The sequence below is a fragment of the Neovison vison genome, chromosome 7 (assembly GCF_020171115.1).
Source record: "Neovison vison isolate M4711 chromosome 7, ASM_NN_V1, whole genome shotgun sequence".
Taxonomy (NCBI): domain Eukaryota; kingdom Metazoa; phylum Chordata; class Mammalia; order Carnivora; family Mustelidae; genus Neogale; species Neogale vison.
This window is the reverse complement of record NC_058097.1, coordinates 156,038,788-156,059,988: the sequence shown is the minus strand read 5'-3', so window position 1 is coordinate 156,059,988 and position 21,201 is coordinate 156,038,788. Positions and strand designations below refer to the sequence as shown.

Here is a 21,201-nt window from a genome sequence, read left to right as displayed (position 1 = left end):
TCCCCCAGACTCAGGCCAACATCCTCCCTCCTGCTCACAAGGGCAAGCTTCTGCAGAGAAACACCACCCTCAAAGACATGAGCGTGAGACACCGAGAGCCCAGCCCACAAGGAGGAGCACCGGGTCTGGCCAGGAAACGGGTGTGAGCCAGCGTGAGGTTGTCATGGCTCACGCCCAAACAGCACATTGGACCTTCTGGGCTTCAGGAACACCAAAGAGCTGATGTTGGGTTCCCGTCCAGGTCTCTGCTTATTATTTTTAAACACTTGCTTCCCCTTCCTCTGACTATTCTCACCTCCCATTTCTGCTCTTGACATTCTGCCTCCCAGATGGTCCTTTTCCCCAATTCAAGAGCTTACTGTGTTGAAGAGTCCACAGCAATGTCAGTGACTGAGGCCATGTAATCTCAGTGACCAAGGCCACGGGCCTCAACCCAGGCGTGCTGAGGAAAGGTTGGGCAGATCTCAGAAGACAAGAAAGGCCGGTACTCCAGCGAGGAGACGGATCGAGGAGCGGGGCAGGCAGGCCCGAATCTGTGCCTTTGGGAAGAGGGAGCTGGGGAGCCAGACAGTGTCCAGGGTGCGGGGCACCCCCAGCAAGGTGCCTCTTACCACTGTGCTTATGACAAGCCCATCTGCATCTTCACTACAGTGGGGGCTCACTACAGCCACTTAGAGAACTTGGGATGGAAGGTTCTTTCCCTTCCTTCCAAGAGTCTCAGAAACAGGAAGTCTAAGGAGTGGACATAAATGAGTGTCCCCTTCCAGTCTGGGATATGAAGGACCACGCCTCAGCCACACCACCACATGCCAGAAGATCTCGCTGCCTGCCTCGCAGCCCCGAGCCAGCCCCCAGCCAGCTAATGATGGCACGCTACCTTGCACCCTGGTTTCTGCCTGTGTGTAAACACTGCCGGCTACAGGGGCTCACAGAGGGTTTCCCTGGGTCGACAGAAGCAGCAGCTCCTGTGAAAATATTTTGTCCTCATTCCCTCATTTAATCTTCCTGGCCATCGTATGATGGATAGATTATAATTATCAGGCCCATTTTACAAAAGAGGAGCTGAGATGCAAAGATGTTAAGACGCTGCCTGAGGTCGCATGGTTGCTGACAGGCCTTCTGTGGAGTCCGGTCTATCTGTCAGCCAGGTCCCTGCTTGCTCGCCCCACCAAACTGTCTCAGCCTGCAGATCTGCTCTGAGCAGTGAAGGCTGGGAGATGGGAAGCTGGTCTCCATGTCCAAACAGACAGGGCTCAGGGCACTGGGGCTAAGTGACAACTCGGCCCTTCACCTAGTATCTTCATGGGGACTGTGTGCCCATGAACCCCCTGAATCCCCTCAATCTGTTACAAGATCATATTTTACTCAGAAAAAGACAACACAGAACAGAAAACAGTTGTCATAAAAATGCATGATCCATAAAAATCAACACATATATAGATTAATTTATCCATTTAACAAATACTATTTGTACCCATTATCTGTAAGACCCTGTGGTAGATGCTAAGAGAAAATTAATGAATGTTATTGATCTACCAAGGGCCCAAACTCTTTCATCTTTCATCCGCGTTAATTAGAATGTAAACATTGTTTGTAGAACCGGGCCTCGATCTGGGTCCAAATGGCAGAGCCAACAAAATTTGGCTTTTACCAACTTCGGCTTCAGAAATGCATAAAATAATGGTCCAATTTTAAAGTGGTCATGGTACTCCTTTGAGAGAAGAAAAACATCATTTCCCTGAAATTCCCATTGTCTCTAAAATTAAGTTCGGATGGCAATTCAGTGCGATGTCAACTTGACAATGTCACCAGCTCAACAGGCAAGTCATAGGTAAAAATCTTCCATGGAAGTGACTTGCGAAGAGAAGATGAGCTTCAAAAATCGACCATTTGCCGATCATTTTGTGGATAGTAAGGCTCAATGTGACACGCACTCATTCAAGCGGACGGACAGTCAAAGGGAAGCTGCTAGGTGCCTGGCACCATGGAGGCCCCGGGGATTCCAGAAAGACACATGCGTGCAACAACACAGCACCCAGTGCCCCCCCGGGGTGGGAGGGAAGCTGAGCACGCTCAGGGCAAGGCAGCAGGAGGAAGGAGTGACCAGTGCAGTGTGGGTGACTCCAGAAAGCGTCAGAGAGGACAGTATGCAGAAATGCAAAAGGAGAAAGGAGTGTGAGTACCCTAAGGTACGCTGGGGAGCAGGTGTGTGCACGCACGCATGTTGTGTGTGTGTGTGTGTGTGTGTGTACACACTCATGTATACCTATAGCTTGGCATGACCAGAGAACTGGAAGAGAGTGAGAGCAAATGAGGTTAGGACCAGGTTATGAAGGGTCCCTCGCCTTACCCCTTCTAGAACTTGGCCTTTACACATCAGGCAATGGGAGTCACTGCCAGGAAGCCTCCCATCCTTTTCCAGCAATAATGGAGCAGGATGCAAGGACCTTCTCCCTGAGAAGAACCAGGCCATGGCAGCCTGTCCCCTCCACTGACTACCTCAGGAGCCCTCCCACACCCTCCCCTGACTCCATTTCTCCTTCAGCACCCCGTCATTCTGGACAGCAGGATGGGGCCCTGCCACAGGTCAGCAATCAGCACACAGGACCATCTCCTGACACCCACCCAGGCACCTCCCCAGCTCAGAGCACCTCTGAATCATGAATCACCCCCATCTCCCCCTGCCTGGGGAGGGAGATCTTTAACCTGGCACACCCTTCCTACCAGACTCCCCTCAGTGCACTACCACATCTTTTACTGGTGAGAAACAGAATCCCTCACTTCCCCTTCTCTCCTCCTCAGACTTCCCCTAATCAAACCCCACGAGAGGCCCAGCCTCTCCATGGTTCTCTCTCTAAACTTAATCTGCCTTTCTCCCCTCTCCCATTCCTTCCTCTTGACCCACACAAACATTAAAGCCTCTGCTCTCCTAAAACACTTCCTTTGGGTACCATCTCATGCTTCTCCTTGGCTTCCCTGACAAAGCACTCACCTCCTGTTCTCTCTGGTACCTCCTGCCATGAGGTCACTTCTGTGCCCTGCTGCGGTCCCTCCCCCCTGCCAAGCCACATGCACTTTTACTCCTGTGACAAGGAGCAAGGGATAGTTTTCCCTGGCTTCTCATCCATACCCAAACCCCACCCCCACTGTACTCTTCCTTGGGCATTTGGGACAAAACACTCTATGGGTTCTTCCAGGTCCTCCCCCTTCACTAAATGTCCTGTGGGCTGGATTCTGTGCTCAGCTCTCTTCCTGTTTCTTCTGCAGTCGATCCTTGGGCAATCTGTATTTCATCTCCATGTTGAGCACTAGTTAACACCAGACTACCTTGGTAAGCTCCAGACTGAAGTATCCAAATGTTCCTCAGCCTTCTGGCCATTTCTAAGTAGCCCCAGAGATGCAGCACAATCAGAAACTCTCTCAGCGTGGTCCTCTCTCCATGGGGTAGCTCCTGGTCTGCTTGACCTGCACGCCCCGCATTCCCCTGGGACCCTCCCTGGCCTTTCCACAGCAAACAGGTGCCAATGGATTGCTCCAGGCATGGAGCTCCATCTCCCCCCAACCCCCTAGCTACCCAGTCTATATCCAGGTATCAGAATCTTAGCCTTGGAGGGCCTCCTCTCACCTGAGCCATACTTGGCCTCTCTCACAGCAATCCAAACTCCTGAGTCTGGCATCTGAGACACCTGTTAGCTGACCCCAAACTGTCCTGGACACACTATGGTAATAATAATGGCTGCTACTTCATAAACACCCGTTCTGCCCTGAACTAAGCATGGATAGGTGTCTCTTACCTCAATATTCGTAACTGCTGTTATCCAAATTTTAGAGAAAAGGAAACTGGAGCTTGCAGAGGTTAAGCAACTGGTCAAATCCCACATCCTGGAAGCAGTGGAGATGGGCCTGAACCCAGGCAGTCCAACTCCAAGGTCAAGTTCTTACCACTCTGCAGCCCTTCCTCACCAAGCCTGGCCACTTCCAACTGCATTCTTCTGACTTCCTGACACTGCAACCATAGGAGAGCAAGCATTCTCCTTCTGCTGTGCCTTTTTCACACTGTCCCTCAAGCTAAAGGTCCCTTCTCAAAAAAAAATAGATAAATAAAAAATAAAAAATGAATAAAATAAAATAAAAATAAAGGTCCCTTCTCTAGTCTCTGTCCATCAAAACTCATTCAAGGCGATTCTCCTTTCTCCAGGACAGCATTCCCACTCCCCTGCCCACGGGCACCTCTGCTGGCTCACAACCCATGCTTACACCTCCATCTGGGTTCTTTCCTGTTGCCATGGAGACGTGCAATAGGGCTGACATTCTCCTTCTTTGACCTTGCCTCCTGGGGGCAGCTAAGTACCTGACAGAGGGAATGGGGGAAGGAACCCAGCACCTGTGGCTCAGCCCCACCCTTCCCACTCTATTGCCCCAGGGAAGTGGCCTGTCCCCAGCAGGAGGCAGTCATCTAGGTCTCTGACCCAGGTGGATATGCTAACTGAGGAAAGGGACGCACTGGGAACCCTATTGACCATAGTCAACACATTTATGAGCCCCACAGCTGGTATCTTAGTCTCTGTCTGACTGACTCCTGGTCTTATTTTTCATCTGGTGCCAAACCCAGAGGGCATTTAAGTAGTCTAAACAACTACCAAACACCCAGTAACCTGGGTCACTCTCAGTGAAGGATGACAAAGTAGCACTGGCCATAGGACTGGTCAGTGCTGGTCTGTAGGGCACACTGGTGACTGGTGCACCATCTCGTCTCTAGCAAGGAGGACCCAAAGCAGCTTGGGGGAACACCCCTACCATCCACACAGTGCCCTCTGTCTGGGAGCCCGGCTTCCCAGCAACCTGCAGACGACCCTGTAGCATCCTTCAGTGAGCAGATAAGAAGGGTGTCCAACCCTGCCAACTGCCCTCCCAAGCCGTCCACACCTCACCTGTCCCCTGGCAGACAGAACCTTACCCACTGATAAGAACTGCTAGCAGTGTGCTTCCTCAGCCCAGAACACAAAGAAAGCTGCCCTCACTTCCCTTCTCACAACAGAGAACACACACACGTGTGCACAATTTTACCTCCGAGGAGGAAAAAATGGACATAAAGTTATTTCAATGCCTCAACCTGATTGACAGACTCAGAGAAATGATTCCAATGTAGCCTCGGCTTGAATATGTTCAAAAAGCTTCATTGCAAAAATTATCTCCTACAAGGGCACCTGGGTGGCACAGTCAGGTAAGTGTCTGACTCTTGGTTTTGGCTCAGGTTGTGATCTCAGGGTGGTAAGAGGGAGCCCTGTGTCGGGCTCTGCGCTAGCAGAGGGATTATTTCTCTCTCTTTCTCCCTCTGCCCCTCCTGCTCATGTGCACTCACTCTCCCTTTCCCTCTCTCTCAGAGAAAGAAATCTTTTTAAAAAATTATCCCTTAGAAATATAAAAACCAAGGACTTATTGTTGAAGCTGGTTGAGGAGTAAGTTGATTCATTACATGGTTCCTTCTACTTTTGTGTGTTTGAATTTTTTTTATAACAGAAGGGCTTTTGGTTGCTCGTTGTTTTTTTAAAATCTAACACTCAGGGATCTGAGCTTTTCCAGAGCAGGGCACGGGATTCTACCTTACCTTGCTGGGGACCAACAGAACCAGAACTGAGGTTCGAATCTAAATTCCTGGTGACACAGACGCTGCCCTTTCCGCAGTGTCATTCAGGCTCCCTAAAGGACCTACCACCTGACCAAATGCTCAGCCCAACCCTCATTCAGACCCTCATCATCTCTCCCTCCCATTGCTAAAGTTGCCTCCTCTAGGCTTCCTGCTTCTGGCTGACTCTCCTTCAACCCATCTTTCCCAGAGCAGGCAGGATATGTTTCGTAATGCTGATGGCACTACTTCTCTGCTCCCAAACTCTCCATGGCTCCCCACTGCTTCAGGAACAAAACTGTATTCCATAGCTCAGCTATCCAAGTCCTCCTGTGAGATTGACCCTCCCAACTGCACTTCTCACCATGTTCTCAGTTCAGCCCCCCAAGCCACTTCCTACTCCCTAAATACAGAAGGATTTCCCTGTGTTCTCTCTTTCCTGTGTGGGATGCTTTTCTCCAGCCATACTTTCAGATCTCACATATTCTAAGGCCTTCTCAACAGGCATCAACCCAAGGAAGCCTTTCCGGACACCCTTACCCTGGGGCCTGAAGGTGCTGGTGCTTCCCTTTCGTTCTGCCACACTTGGTACTCACTTTTATCATCCCACTTACAGCTCTGGTTATACAAATCCTCGGTATGTCTGTCTCCCCTTCAAAATTAAGATGCTTGAGAGCAGGGAGTATATGCTATTCGCCTTTCTATCCTCAGAGCCCAGCAATGAACCTGACAAAGGCAGACACTCAGGAAACGCTGGCTGACACAAAATGTTAAGTGTGAGCGCTGAGTGGAGGGCAAAGGGAGAAGGCTGCGTGAAAGAGAGACCTTGGCTAGTTTTCTGAATAAGGGTGGGGGGTGTCTACAGCAGCCTCTCCCCTCTCACTCTCTCTACACATAAGGCCCCTCTCTTTGCGGCCTGACAATCAGAGGCTAGGAGGACTGGCCATGGTCGGCCCTGGCATGACTGAGAGACAACGGATGAACTCAAGGATATTTCCACAGAAACAACGGGAGAAGAGGATGTAACTTCCCCTAACAGATGATAAAACCAGGCATTTCTCCTTATTCTATTATTTTCGAATGCTAGGCAACAAGAAAACACACACACACACACACACATCTGAATTGGCGAGTTTTCTTGTCATCTAGAATGTTCAGGGGCCTGATAGCCTGTAGCCAGCTACCTCCTACGAGCCTCCCGAGCTGCCTGGAGAGGAATACAGACCCCAGAATTTGGCAGTCTCTGGATAAACATGAACTGGATTAATCAAAATTTATTCTGTATTTTGAACCTTCATTTCAACACTTGTCAAACAGTTTAATTTGGAATCAATGCAATAGTTTTCCTTTTGCATTAGACCAGTAGGAGACAAAGAATTTTCCTGAAGTCAGGCTGTGTGTGCTGGCAACGAGAGCCTGGCTCTGGCCTCTGTCAGAGGAGAAGGGGGCTTCCTCTGCACGCCCAGGCTGGAGGGTATTAGTAGGGTATTAGCAGCTCTGTCTTCACTGGAGGGCTGAGGCCATGTGGGAGCCAGATGAAGACAGCACACAGAACCCACAGCTGCTAGAGAGCCCAGACAACCAGGGAACTGCCTAGCCTGGGCTTCATGGAGCTGAGCCTTTGCAAGAGGCCAGTCAAGCTTCTCCACTAGCTGCCTTGAGCCTACCTGCCTCTCCCACTCCTTGGCAGGACCAGCACTGAGTGCATCTCCATCCTTCACTACACACAGAGGCTTATTCACTGAGGATTCTGAGAAATACCCTGTTATAGGCCAAACTGTAACCCATTCCTCAAATTTTATGTTTAAGTCTAACACCCAGGACCTTAGAATGTGACTGTATTTAGAAGTAAGTTCTTTAAAGAGATAGCTAAATTAAAAAGAGGTCATGGGGTGGGCCCTAATCTAATCTGACTGGTATCTTTATAAGGACACAGACAGATACAGCGGAAAGACCATGGGAGGACACAGGGACGTGACAAGTTACAAGCCAAAGGCAGGCCTCAGAAGAAACCAACCCCGTTGACACCCTGATCTTGGACTTGTGGCCTCCAGAACTGTGAGGGAACCAATTTCTGTTGTTTCGCCAGCCAGTCTGTGGAGCTTTGTTACAGCAGGCCCAGAGCGCTAGTGCATGCCCCAGTCTGATCCTGGCCGCACCAGCCTGTTGCAACAGGGCAGCCTCCTGTCCGGAGATGTGGGGCTCTGTTCCCATCCAGACCTGTTCCCTTCCCTCGAAGTCTGAGGAAGACTTTGCTTTGCATCATCAGACCTTAAACAACATCCAGGTATGGAGAGTCTCTAACAGTCCTTTATTTATCTTTTTGTAAGTCAGCCCTGTGTCAGGCCATGCCCAGGGAGTAAGGCCACCAGCAAGGCGAGACTGGTACCTGTAAGAAGGAAGCCTTTCTTGATGCCGTAGCCTGACCAGCTACCTGTCGAGCCTCATTCAAGGAGCCAAGCACCCTGGGCCCAGCCATCTCTGCCTCCACCCGGTTCAACAATTCCAGTCTGTGACAAAGGGGGGAAGGAGGGGCAGGCCCCAGCCCCCCAGCTCAGCTCACCCATCACAAGACATCTGCCACCAGGATTGCTTCCCTCCCCCGACAGCACTTAGGCCAGAGTGATTCAGGGACTTTCCCAAGAAAAGTGATCCAGGAATCCCCCATTCGCACACATAGTCCCTCAGACCAAGGACAAGTTGGCTAGAGAATTACATTGTATTCGGGTCTCCCCTCTCTGGAGGCCCACAAGGTCTTCTCCTAGACGTCTGTCAGTCTGACCCCAGGGAAGTGGGAGCATCTGCAAGAGCTCCTGGGGGCCTCTCTCCATCTTCCACACTTCTTGTCCACAAAGCAGAGCTGTTCTCCCGGGGGAGATACCTGAGCAGGGCCTGAGACTCAGAGCGAAAGGTATAGAAAGGGGCCCCAGCAGGGGAAGGCAGCACAACAGGAGTCCCCCTCCCGACCCACCCCTGTTCTGAGCCCTGAACTCCTGTACTCCTTTCCTTACCCCCAAGGAGTGGAGCAGGAGGCAAGAGAAAGAGTCCAAGCTTTGCAGTCACACTGACTGGGACTTAAATCCTGGCTCTGCTACTCACAGCTAGGTTAGTTTTGACCTTGGGTAATATATATTAACCTCTCAGGTTACTGTGTAACGAAGATAATAATGTCTGCCTCACACTGGGTGGGTCAGAGGGTTAGCAGAGAGGACAGAGTAAATCAGCTGGCCGGGAGCCTGGCCCCGTTAACAGGCAATGCTCGCCTTTACCCCTTAGAGAATATGGCCCTAACTGCAGTATTCCAACAGATGGATTTAGCCAAGATCCCTGATGGGGTGAGGGGGAATGAGGGGGAAAAATATATGACACTGACTACCTTTGAGAAGTTACCAAATCCCTCAGGGCCAGCCACCCAGGTGGCAGCCCGGGGCTCCACACTCAGTGCCCCTGCTGTGGGCCTTCAGTGTCTGTCTGGCAGTATCTGAAAGGAAGGTCCAGGCCACCAGCTCTTCCAGAGCAGAAAGTTTCCTACTGATCTGATCATGTGCTTCCTTGTACCGCCCCTTGGCACCTTCCTCAGCCATTGCATCGGGGGCCCCTGCGCATCCCACTTAGGGACGGTGAGCAGGCATATGTTCACGGGCCACTGTGGGCAGGCACCTGGAAGAGAGCCAGCGAGCGGGGAGCCAGATCTGGGAGACCCCAAACACGAAGGCTACAGCTAAAGCCGGGCTCCAGGGGTCAGGGACAGGAAGGGCCATGTCCTGACCACATTCGTGGAGCAGGAAGCCCCTGGCCCTGGGCCTGGCATCAAGAGAGCCCCTTTAACTCAGAGGTGTCAGAGACAGAAGATGGTCAAGCTGTACTGGTGTCCCAGAGAGGCCCCACCGTTGCTCCCCGTGGACATCACACTTCCAGGACACCTACAGCCAAGCAGGCAACTGCCCCTGGAGACACTTGGGGAAGGTTTGCACACACAGCGGGTCACAGTGAAGCAACAAGAGATGTGTCTCATGTAGCCTGCAGAAAGCTTGTCATGAACGCCATCCCTCATTCAACTGTCACAAGATTTATTTAAAATTCTCTGTCAAATACAAATATCCATGACAGTTGAGGACTGGATTTGTGACCCTGATGCAGCTCTTAACAGTTTTCAAAGGGCTCCTGATTCACAGGGAGGATGCGGAGGGAGAGCTTTGTCTCACCTGCACTCCCATTAACACGAGATCCCAAGTCACTGCAGCTCAGATATTATTACCCGAATGGCACCCCAGCCTCCCTGAGGTGGTCTTCTCAGGCTCTTGTCTCTGGGATGAGGGGAAGCATCCCACTGGGCAGCTGGAAGGACCCCAGGTCCACCCTGAGGAAGCAGGGTGGAGCTGCCAGGGCCAGATCTGGGTTCTGAGCTCCGCTGCGGGGAGGAGGGGCAGCCACACTGAACACAGGATGGGGCTCTGGGCAGACCTGATCAGCAACACGACTGGCTGGCTTACAAGGTAAGGAAGAACCCCAACTTCAGCGGGCAGCCACTACCAGCACCCACCTGCTCAGAGCCTGAACATGCCTGGTGGAAACAATGCTCTCCTTCACGCAGCACCCTGCCCCCACTCCATGCTCCTGCACGGGCAGGCTCTCTGCCCGCTTACTGAGCTGTGCTGGCCCCTCCTCTCCACCCACAACCCCACCTGGGTTCCTGTGGAGGCTCTTCTGACTCCCATCCCTCACCCCACCTTTCCAACCCACCCCAGGTACCCCCTTTACTGCCGACACTCTGGGGTCCCCAGCCACACAGTCCACATTACTGATCAGGTCCCCAGCAGATGAGGTGGGCTGTAAGCAACCTGTTACTAATGACAGAGCAGCTAAAGCCAAGAAGCTTTTTGTATAAATTAGAGAAGATCCCAGGTTATCTTGCCCCATTCTAATATACTTTATTGAGTGGGTGGAATTCAGCCAGGAAATCAGCAACTGCCTAGAGAGCTCAGGAAGTAACAGTTTCTACGACACTATGCAACCTCCTCTATTTTAGAAATTTATCTCTAAATAGGTCTCTCTGTGTGTACGTGTGTATTTACTGGGGCTAACTACGTGTCCTTAATCTGGCCAAGTCCACCAAGCGCTTCTCACAGGTTAATGTCATCTGACACGTGCAGCCTGAGTGGCTTCCTGCCCCAGCATGAAGGCTTGATCTTTGTGGTAAACTTAAGACTCTGAATAATCTGACCTTTCAATGTGGTGGCAAGATAGAATGGAAAAAACATGGGCTTGAGGATCAGGTAGACTGGGCCCAAGTCTTATTTCAGCCTCCTGCCAGCTGGAGAACCTTGGGAAAAGTTACTTTTCCTGAGTCATTTTCCTCTTCAGTGGGGACTTAATAAATGATGATTTCTAATCCCCAGCGCCCTGTATAACCCCACTCCTTGGTTACACCAAACCAAACCACTGGCTGTTGTCCACATATGCTCTTTAATTTACCATTCCTATGGTTTTCTTTGTCCACTGCTGTCCCCTCTGCTAGAAATACCCTGGACCCAGAGAAAGGGGTGTCTCTGGTCCCTCTGTTTCCTTCAAGACACATCTCAAAGGCTACCTCCTCAGCAAACCAAGTGCCCCAACCTCTTCTCTGAATGTTCCCCATGTTCTCTCTGTGGTTAGCATTGCCGATTTTGAGGAAGGGGTACAATCCTGAAGTTGGACCCAAGCAGTGGACATGTCTTACTCATCTCAGGTTCCCGCAGTCCTCAGCACAGATGGTCAAAAATCATTCGGTGACTGAAATATTAAATGAGGTCACGAGTCTCTTGGCTCCAGAGCACTTAGAATTAGGCTCCACCTTTGTTCCTAAAAGGGGGAGGTGCCCTGGATCCAGGGGGCCGGTTCTGACTTGAGGGCCTCCATGGCCTCCCTTCCTGCCACCCAGGCCAGGAGAGCATACCCCTCAGGCATCCACGTTGCTTAACCACAGCGCTCTCCATCCTCCACCCATGCACCCCACCCGAAACCTCAGCCTAGCTGAATAAGGCCCCACTGCCCACAGCCCTTCCTGGGCAAATCTTGGGGCTGGAAGATGGCTCTGGGGCCCAGACTGCAGACAGACAGTCAGACTTCCCAGTGTCGTCCCCACTGCCTTCCGAGATGGCTCTCTCCTATATCCACCATCCCTTCTTCGATGCTGCGATCCCAGTGCCTCAGACTACATGGCCCGGGTTCTTTAGACACCAGGATGCTGTGTTCTTGAAATCTTCGAGGGGTGACCCTGAGTCTGCAAGAGGCCTCAAACCCCAGTGAGGGGGCTGGGCCAAGGCAGGTATCCGCAGAGAATATACAGAGTATAATCACTTCTTCGGGATCCCAGGCCTTGAGTTTCCGGTCACAAAACCATTTTTCCTCAGAGCCTTTCCTCTCTCCCAGGCCATTACTGAGCAGGATTTCAGCCTGTAACTTGGGCCAGAGAAGGTCTTACACAACTTTGGGACCACGCTTCCCAGCCTCCTGCCTTCGTTCCACCTCAGAAGCCAACCATCTCCACAATCCTGCTGCACTTTCAGTTCAAGCTCTCAGCAAACCCTGTCTCCCCTGCAATTTGGCAAACTTCTCTCTAGTGAAGACCACTTGGACAACACCTTCTTGAGGTAAGACTGCAACACAGGCTCTGAGAACTTGCCCTCAAGATAAGCTTGAGTTATGCAGAATTTCTTACCCCACAAAACTTCTCACAAAGAGGGGCACCTGGGTGGCTCAGTGGGTTAAGCTGCTGCCTTCGGCTCAGGTCATGATCTCAGGATCCTGGGATCGAGCCCCGCATCGGGCTCTCTGCTCGGCAGAGAGCCTGCTTCCTCCTCTCTCTCTCTCTCTCTCTGCCTGCCTCTCTGCCTACATGTGATCTCTGTCTGTCAAATAAATAAATAAAATCTTTAAAACAAAAAACAAAAAACTTCTCACAAAGAACTGAAATCTGCCTCTTCCTTAATTCCCTCTGCCATCCCCACCACGGACCCCCAACTCTAGCCTCTGAGCAACACAGAACAAGATGGCTCTGTCCCCAACCTGAAAATCACAATCACAGCCCCAGTGTCTTCCTGTCAGTCCTTAGGTCCTTTCAAAGCTTGCAGGACACAGACTCCGGCTTTGGGGCACTAAGCACACCTCTTCCACCTGCTCCCAGAATGTGGTGTGTCCAGTCTTGGCCAGTGCAGAAAAAAGAGGGATGATCTTCTAGCAAGGTCTAAAGCCAGGACTTCTATTAATGCAACCAGGCTGACATCTATGGGCTTTTCCATGTGGCCAGGTAGGAAACCTATACCAGTGATTTTTGGAGTCTATGGATAGGACTTAGCACTTCCCCCTACCACATCTCACTGAGCTGGTTTGGGTTTTCAGTCTTCCCTACTGCCTTTGTGCTGTACGTTGGTGACCAGCCATCTGAAACCAGGCTGTTTCCCACCGGTCATGCACTTCTGCCTCTTGGACTTCCGGCTCACCTCCACCATGGCTGTCCTTTTGAGTCACACCTGGAGGCCCAGGGAATGCTCCTTCCCCCTGAAATTTTAGAATGAGCCCTCTAGATGATATGTCACTCTTCTTGACAAAATATTCTCTGCCAGGCTTCCTGAGAAGAGGACAACATGGTAACAACCCCAACTGCTGACTACGTAGGCTATGCCAAGCACTGCAATCCACAATCAACACTACGTGTATCACCTCATTAAAATCTTCACCAGAACCCAATGGAACAGGCTTCTTATTGTTCCCATTGAACAGATGAAGAACTTAAAGCTCAGGGTAGCAACAGCAAGTCTGTGAAGAGTGGCCTTGAAAGGGAGGCTGTATGGTTCGAAGTCTACACACTTGAGCAAGTGGGGTCCTCGGAGATCAGGGAGGCCCTCACAGTGGAGGAAGGTGGGAGCCCGCCATGCTGGGAGGCTGGGGGCAGTAGGCAAGACTCGTCTCCTCATCTCCAGAAACAAGACAATAATCCCTGCCTGAGGCATTATGTGGCCCCAGTGAGCTGGCGCAGGGAAAACCTAGACAGACACACGGGGTGGCGGTGGTTGTTACTGTGTGAGCGCTCTGCATCGAAGAACCAGATGTCTTGGCTGATCACGGGAAGAGCTTATGTAATAAAACTTTTTCATGACATCCCGTCAAGGTCAGGTGTCAGAGCCAAGAATGATTCCTCTGCTTTGGTAAAATGTTGAATTAGAAGAATCTGCCTTTCTTGCACAAATTCAAGTTCTAAGCCTGCTCCTACTGCAGCCCCCTCTCCCTGATCCTCTCCTGACTCCCATTACCCGCCCTGGTCACTTACTTAATCCGGAGCCAGATACCACACTTCTGGTATGCCCAAGACAGTCCTGTCACCCCAGATCCCACCCAGCTCAGCATCTGTCTGCCTCCTTTCACACTCAAAAGTATCCCAATTTCGACAATAAATTAAATCTAATACTTGGAGGGTTTTTTTTGTTTGTTTGTTTTTACAAAAAAAATCACTTGAATTTTCTGGCACCTATTTCCCTACCATATGATGGGAGTAGTATCACTCACCTCGTGAGACAAGCCCTTTGTAAAATCCACTAAAGCGCGGCGCTCCCCCTCTACTCCCTCTGGAGGCAGCTTTCTGGGGGCCCCCCGTGCACCCACACCTTTGTTGTCTTCATGAAGCAGTGCAATGTCCAGCTAGCTATTCACGCCAAAAGCTCTTTGAGTCAGGAAATGAGGGAAGGAAAGCGCTGCCCCTGGAAAGAGAGCAAGTGCCACATGCACATGTAGGAAAGAAAGAGAGCTCATTTTGGTGTTCTGGCCTGAGCTGCAGCTCTGCCCATCTCTTTTCCCCAATTCTGACAATAGGCCTCTTGGCTCCTACAGGAGTAACTCTCTCTCCCCCTCCCTCCCTTCCTGCCAGCTTGCCTCCCTCCCTCCCTCCCTTCCTTCCTCTCTCTCTCTCTCTCTCTCTCACACACATACACACACACACATTCACACGCATGCACACACATACGGTCTGTCAGCCTCAGGAGTTCCTTTTGTCAGAGTCTTCTGGGCTTTTCTGCCAGAAGCAGGTTGCAGACGTTTGCTAAGACCTCTCTGGATACCAGTGCAGTCCCAGGAGTGGCCCTCCCAGTCAGAGCCGTCCCTGCCCAGCTGAGAGGCCCAGCTACATGCAGCTAGTATATTCCAAACACGCACAGAAGTTGCCGCCGTGGACTGATGCATTTGCCCGAGAGTCAGGGCAGGAGTCTGCACTCTGTGCCCCGAGGACACTCCCAGCAACCATTAAGCCATGGCTATCCCTGGGCAGACAGAGAGCAAGACCAGGATCCGGATCACCCCTTCCCTCTGCCTGTCTTCGTCAGCAGGAGGAAACAGATTCACCCCAAGCAGAGCCACGTGGGACCTGCTCGGCAGCTACAGGCCGGAGGGGAGAGGCCAGGCTACCATCACTCCCCTTAGCCTCACCTGGGTTAACAAGCTGTTCAGGAGATTTGTCAGAAGGCCCTCCACTCACCCACCTCTGCATGAATCATTCCTGAGACCCGGACAACCCAGATCTCAAGTCTGCAATCTCTAGCTGTCCTTTACCGTGGATGAGCAGCTCTGCATACATTTTTCTATCAGTAAAAATAAATAAATGAATAGCAAAAAACAAAAACTCAAAACAAGATAAGGCAGAAATTTCCCAGATGCAGCTGTATAGCTCCAAAGAGCCAGGAGGCTTGACAAGTTTTCCCTCTAGGTTGAATTCCAGCACTCCTTGTCTTCGTTTTCCTTTGGCAATGACCACACACCAGGCAATACTCTAAATGATTCTCATGAGTTAACCCAGCTCTGTCTCATCAAACTAAGGTGACCACTGACCCATAGGAAAAGCAGAACCTGCCCCGGGGAGGCTGGGGGCGAAGGAGCACCGCCAGGCAGAAAGGTGTGGAAGGGAGAGGTGAGGAGGAGAGGAAATGCAGCCTCCCGCCACGGAGTCTCCAGGCAGCATTGCAGATTCTAGATAAGGTCCTCTCCCCTCACCGGACAGCCCTCCCCCAACCATCTGGATCCCTGACGCAGGCCCTACACAAGGGCCTGTGCTGGGAGCCACCCACCACCCCCACTCCACCACACCACAGCCAACTTCTACTGACTGATTGGATGGGTCCCTAAAATTTGCCAAGGGTTTGAAAAAGGGTTTGGGTCTTAGAATACATCCTTCTGGAGAACTGAGAGAGGGGTGGGTGTACTCCCAGAAAATTCATTTAGGACATATTACCCACACTGAGCACTAACAAGTGTGGGTGTCCATGCCATAAAGCTCCCCAATAGCCCACACACGCCTGGGCCACAGGACAGAGAGGACTCAGGAGCCTTCACACCTACATTGGCCTTGGCCACCACAGATACTTCTCTTTTGAGTCCTTGACCTGGAAGATTCTAGGCTTAGCTATTCTGCAGACTGAATTCACCCCAAACCTGGTCTCTTTCCTGTTTTTCACTGCCTAATGGAATCTCCATCTGGACCTTCTGGCAGCTCTACTCTGGCCAGCTCATGGTGCTCCAAAGGATAAAGCCCCAGGCCAGAGGGCCAGGCTGCCTGGGTTCTACCACCAGGAGCAGGTGACCCTAGATAGGTTCCTCTGGTAGCTTCACCATCCATGTGTGTATATGATGTGTGTCTATATATATGATGCAATAAAGTACCCACTTCTCTTCTGATTCCAAAAGGAACTAACCATCCTCACTTCCCTTCCCCCTTCCAAGAATCTCCACCATGCTCTCATGCTACTGACAATGCCTCATTCTTCTCCCAGCACACTAGCACAAAGTGTCACTGTCCCATTTGCTGCCTTTCCCTCTCCCTCAAATCCAATCACTCAATCCTGCAGGATTTCTTAGCAAGATCCCTCTCCATCTCTACTGCCACTGCCTTAATTCACATCCTAAGCTACCTCCATGGGTTATTCCAACAGCATACTCCACAGGAGGTTGCTTCCTATCCTTCCATGCTGCCCTTGCCAGCCCTGGATCATCCTGAAAGCAGAGATTTCTCCATGTCTTTTCCACACTGAAAGACCTTCAGGGTCACGGGAATTAAAATTTCAGTTCTTTAGCCGCAGAGTTCAAGGCCTTCCATGACCTCACCCCAGCCTGACTCCAGTCTCACCTCGCCCAGTGTCCCCTCCCCACCCCACCCTCTGACTCTAGCCCTGTGGGCCACTCCTCACCAGGCCTGTCCCAGACTTTCAGGCTGTCCTCTTGCTTCTTCCCTCATCTCTGGTGCAAAAGGGCCTACCCCTTTCCGCCTCTTCCAGGGCAAACACAGCAAAAACAGCCAGCTCAGGGTCTGTGTTTACCACAAACTCTTCCTGCACATCTGCTAAGTGTAGGGCTGCACCCAAGGGCTGATGCAGGCCTGGAGCAGCTCACAGTCTGGAGCAGGTGTGGACAGAGATAATGCAAATGAAGTGTCTAAGTATCACACCTGAGTTCTCTATGTATGCCCCAGAAAGAAGAGTCCAAGTGCCTTGGAGATGGGAGGAAGAGAGGGGTTTCAAGGGTTTGATTTGCATCCTGAAGTTTTAATAAGAGTTCATTCATCTCACAGAGTGAGACCTTTCCAGGAAGACCTTTCCAGGAAGAGCACGTAGCGTGTGCAAAGATGGAGAGACGCATAAGACAGAAACTGGTGAGCTACTCAGTTTGGGGAACAGTGGGGATACAGCTGTGAGCTACAGTACTGCCAGTCTTTGCAGGGCCTTCAGTGCCAGACAAGGATGCTACACTTTATCCTACCAAGGAGGCAATCCTACCCCATCTTGTGGAGACCTTCCATCCACAGGTATATTCCAGGGCCCAGATGACTGCACCACGTGGAACATGGTGATTAAGAGCCTGCATCTCTGTGTGCATAAGCATGGATGTGTCAGACAGAGGAAATGAAAGCAAGAATTGAGAGGACCCCAAAATAGGAATTACCTTGGAGTACTAAGTAGAAGTCATGGGTTTCCTGAAGACAAACTGACAGTTCACAGAACCCTGGAAAATTGCAAGGCCAGAAGGAGATCTGGGTCTGAAGCGAAACGATTGCTCTAGGACAGCATCTCCTAGATTCTTTACTGAGTGTGTCAGAGATAAGAATGGATGTCCTGAAGATCCCCAAGGGGGAGTTAAGACCAGGTTTTCAGAGTCTAAAAGGGATACAGCCCGCCCTTCTGAGACCACCTGTGGATTCTTGGAAAACTGAGACCCAGAGGTGCCACCAAGTGTTGAAACCAAAGAATGACACCAGGAAACAAAGTGGAATGGCTCTGAGGAGGAAGCAGGAAAAACAGTGACTCAGGACAACACCAAGCTGCCAAAAGCTTGCAGTCTAGTTGTGCCCACACCAAGTGGTGACAATGTCACATCTTCCCCCACCCTCCCATGGGTCACTTCTTGAATGGGGCGCAGTCTGGGAATTTACTAAATGTTTAGATGGTTCATTAGCTGCATTCATACTAGCTTTTCCTTCTCCTGTGTTGCAAAAGGGGAGCCACCAGAGGATGTAGAGCAGGGAAGTGTTATGAACAGATCTGTATTTCAGGAAAAAAAATTTTTTAAATGGCCACGTCAAAACCAATTTCCAAATTTTACAACAAATGTTATAGCCTGAAGGGCATGCCATTCTTCTCCAAAGCTGAACTCTCTCAGAATGATTTCCCCCTCCTCACTTCTACAAGCTGTGCAGTCACTCTAAAAATAGACACCAGCACTCCCTGAACCCTTGGCCATAGATTCCATCTCTCTAGAGTCTCTCCTACCTATCCCACTCTTTCAGGCCCAATAGAAGGCCTTCCCATTTCTATCCTGATTGACCTTCAACGTCCTAACTAGACCCCCCTCCCTGTGCCTGCCCCCTCCACCCCCACACCTTCCCACAGCACAGCCACAGTGGGCTTGAGCAGGCCCCACCTTGGCCCTCACTGGAATCCCCAGGGGAAACTTGGAAACACCACGCCAGACTCACTTCATTCCAAATAGTTTAAAAGCTCCCCAGGTTTGCAAACAACGGCCCTTAATCCTTGCCAGAGACAGTGAAGGGTACCACCCTAGAACTTTTTAGAAATGTAGGTCAGATCCCACTGGCAGACCTAGGAATCAGAATCTGCATTTGAACAAGATACCCTAGTGCTCTTAAGCTTGTTAAAGGTTGAGAAGCTCAGCTCTAAGGTGTTGCCTGATCATTCAGTTCACAAATATTTCTTGGATTTTCTCCACATCAGGCCAGGGGTTAGGACGGCCAAGGACCAAGGTCCTGGACTTTGAGAAGCTCACCAAGAACCATCAGTCAATCCCTTGCTTAAAATCTCTCACTGGCTACCATGTTTTCCAATTCTGGACTTCTGCCTTCAAAGCCCACTGGGGCCATGCTTCATCCTTGTCACCAGCTTTACTGCCTAGCACTCACCTGGGAACCCAGTTGGGCCACTTGCCACTTCTCACGGCTAGCTGGTGTTTGCCTGCCTGCACAGCTCTCAGCCCACACCACGCTCTACCCGCCTCTGCCTGGAGACACCCGCCCAGGAGAAATCCTCTCACTCCCAGGAGAAATCCATCACACAAGTCATCCACTTCTTGAAATTATCCCAGATCTTCCCTGGTCAGATGAAAAATGGGAATTCCTGCAGCACCTGGGTGGCTCAGTCTGTTAAGCATCTGCCTTCTGTTCAGGTCAAGATCCCAGGGTTCGGGGACTGTACCACACTGGGTTCCCTGCCCAGGGGGGAACCTGCTTCATCCTCTCCTTCTGCTGCTCCCCACCCCCACTTGTTCTCCTTCTCTCTCTCAAGTAAATAAATAAGATCTTAAAAAAATAAGAAAGATAGGAATTGCCACAACTCTTTCCTCTTCCCTCTCTCGTTGCATTTATCTCACTCACTCTGCTCAGTCTTAGAGCCACCACACTTGCCACAGCTGTCCTAGCAGAGATCATGATTCTCAGTTTGTCTCCTCAGTATTATATACAATAAATGCATTAATATAAATATTATATTAATATAGTTATATTACAATAGAACATAATTAGGTGATATATTATGTATAATATAAAAAATTAATATAAATATGAAACAAAATATATTATAATACAATAATTATAACTGGCACATCATCAAATCTCTAAGTAAAAATGATAATAATAAATGTGTTGATAAAATCATGGATGAACGGAGTAAATGAGAAATTCATGTCTCTCATTTCCCACTTCAAGGTCGTTTAAATATGAATTTAAGCAGAATACTAATGGGCTGCCTCTCAAGTCCCAAAGAAAAACAATCTCTAAATTAAATGCTATTTTGTGTTTTCTATATTCTCTCTCTCTATATATATTCTATATATTGCTATATTCTATATTTTCTATATTATAATCAAAGACAGAACATACTGAAGATGAATTTTGTGCACAGTCAACTACCTTTCTGTAGTTGCGCATTTAACTTCACAAAATGCAACATAAAATTTGTAAACACTTGAGATTTATATTATGATTAGTTAAGGAACTGGGAAAGGAAAGAAACAGATGAAGAGAAAGATAGGATGTGGACTTAGAAATCTGCAAAGAGGGACGGACCTATACGACACAACCAGCTGCTCTATAAGTAGAAATACAATATTCTGGGTCTGTTTTTTAAGAGGATTAAAGACTAGCTGGAATCCTTGTTTCAATCCCCTGCAAACTTTGGAAATTCTACTTTTTCAAAAAACATATAATCGTATTTTCATTTGAAGAAAAACTGCAGGTCTGGAGATGGGATGTCATGAGGGAGAGGAGGAGCCCACTTTCAACTAGCACCTTCCCCATCTGGCAGTCTACTGGGACGCAGTGGCTTGAGATTTGGGGCACGTTGCGTTTTCGCAATTACAGAATTGGTCTCAGTCAAGGCGTTGCATCTGAACACACTCGAAAAACGATGTTTGGGCAAACAGACCCTAAACCGGCCGACCACCGTGGGCTCTCTGCATTACGCCGGTGCTTCGCTGACATACCGCAAAGAAATGTGACTGTCCATCCCGCATCTCCAGGGCCAAGCTGGCACCTGCAAGGGCGCGCGGACTGTCTGTAAATTCCGGGCAGGTTTGGGTGGAAATTCAGAGCAAATCCGCAGGAGTTATACCCTCCTCCCAGAATTCTGGCCAGGGAAAAGGAAGAGGGTTCCTGTTCTCTCGCCTGGGACACGCTCTGGGGCCCTCACTGGCACTGACTCCCACTCCTCGGATGGTTCTTGAATCTGGGGGCTTTCGGTTCCCCAGGCAATGCCCCCGCGGGGGCTCCCGGTCTGGAACGCGCAGGGGACGTGGGGCGTGGGGAGAGCCCACTGACCTGGGTGCAGGGCTCCTGTCCGGGCGGATCAGGTGTGCGGGCCGCTCCCGTGTCCCTCCCACCTCCGAACATGAGAGGCGAGAACCGAGCTGCAGGCCACTGACCCACCGACCAACTGACCGACCAACCAGCGGACCGAGCGGCAGCGGCCCGGTCTGGAGCCCACGTGACGGGGGCGGGACCCACGGGAGGCTTGTCCCGGAGCGCCGGCTTTCTCCCGCCCTCCTTCCCTTGG

At 50.6% G+C, this 21,201-nt stretch overlaps 1 protein-coding gene across 1 annotated transcript in view; it reads right to left on the bottom strand.

Moving 5' to 3' along the window:
• The window catches only part of PPFIBP2 (PPFIA binding protein 2), a 154,920-nt gene extending 133,823 nt beyond the window's left edge, over positions 1-21,097 (bottom strand). The window contains exon 1 of the mRNA XM_044258747.1: positions 20,967-21,097. Within this exon, the coding sequence (XP_044114682.1) occupies positions 20,967-21,038 (72 nt within the window). The 5' untranslated portion in view covers positions 21,039-21,097. The remainder of the gene's footprint in view (positions 1-20,966) is intronic.
• Between the last annotated feature and the right edge of the window lie 104 nt (positions 21,098-21,201).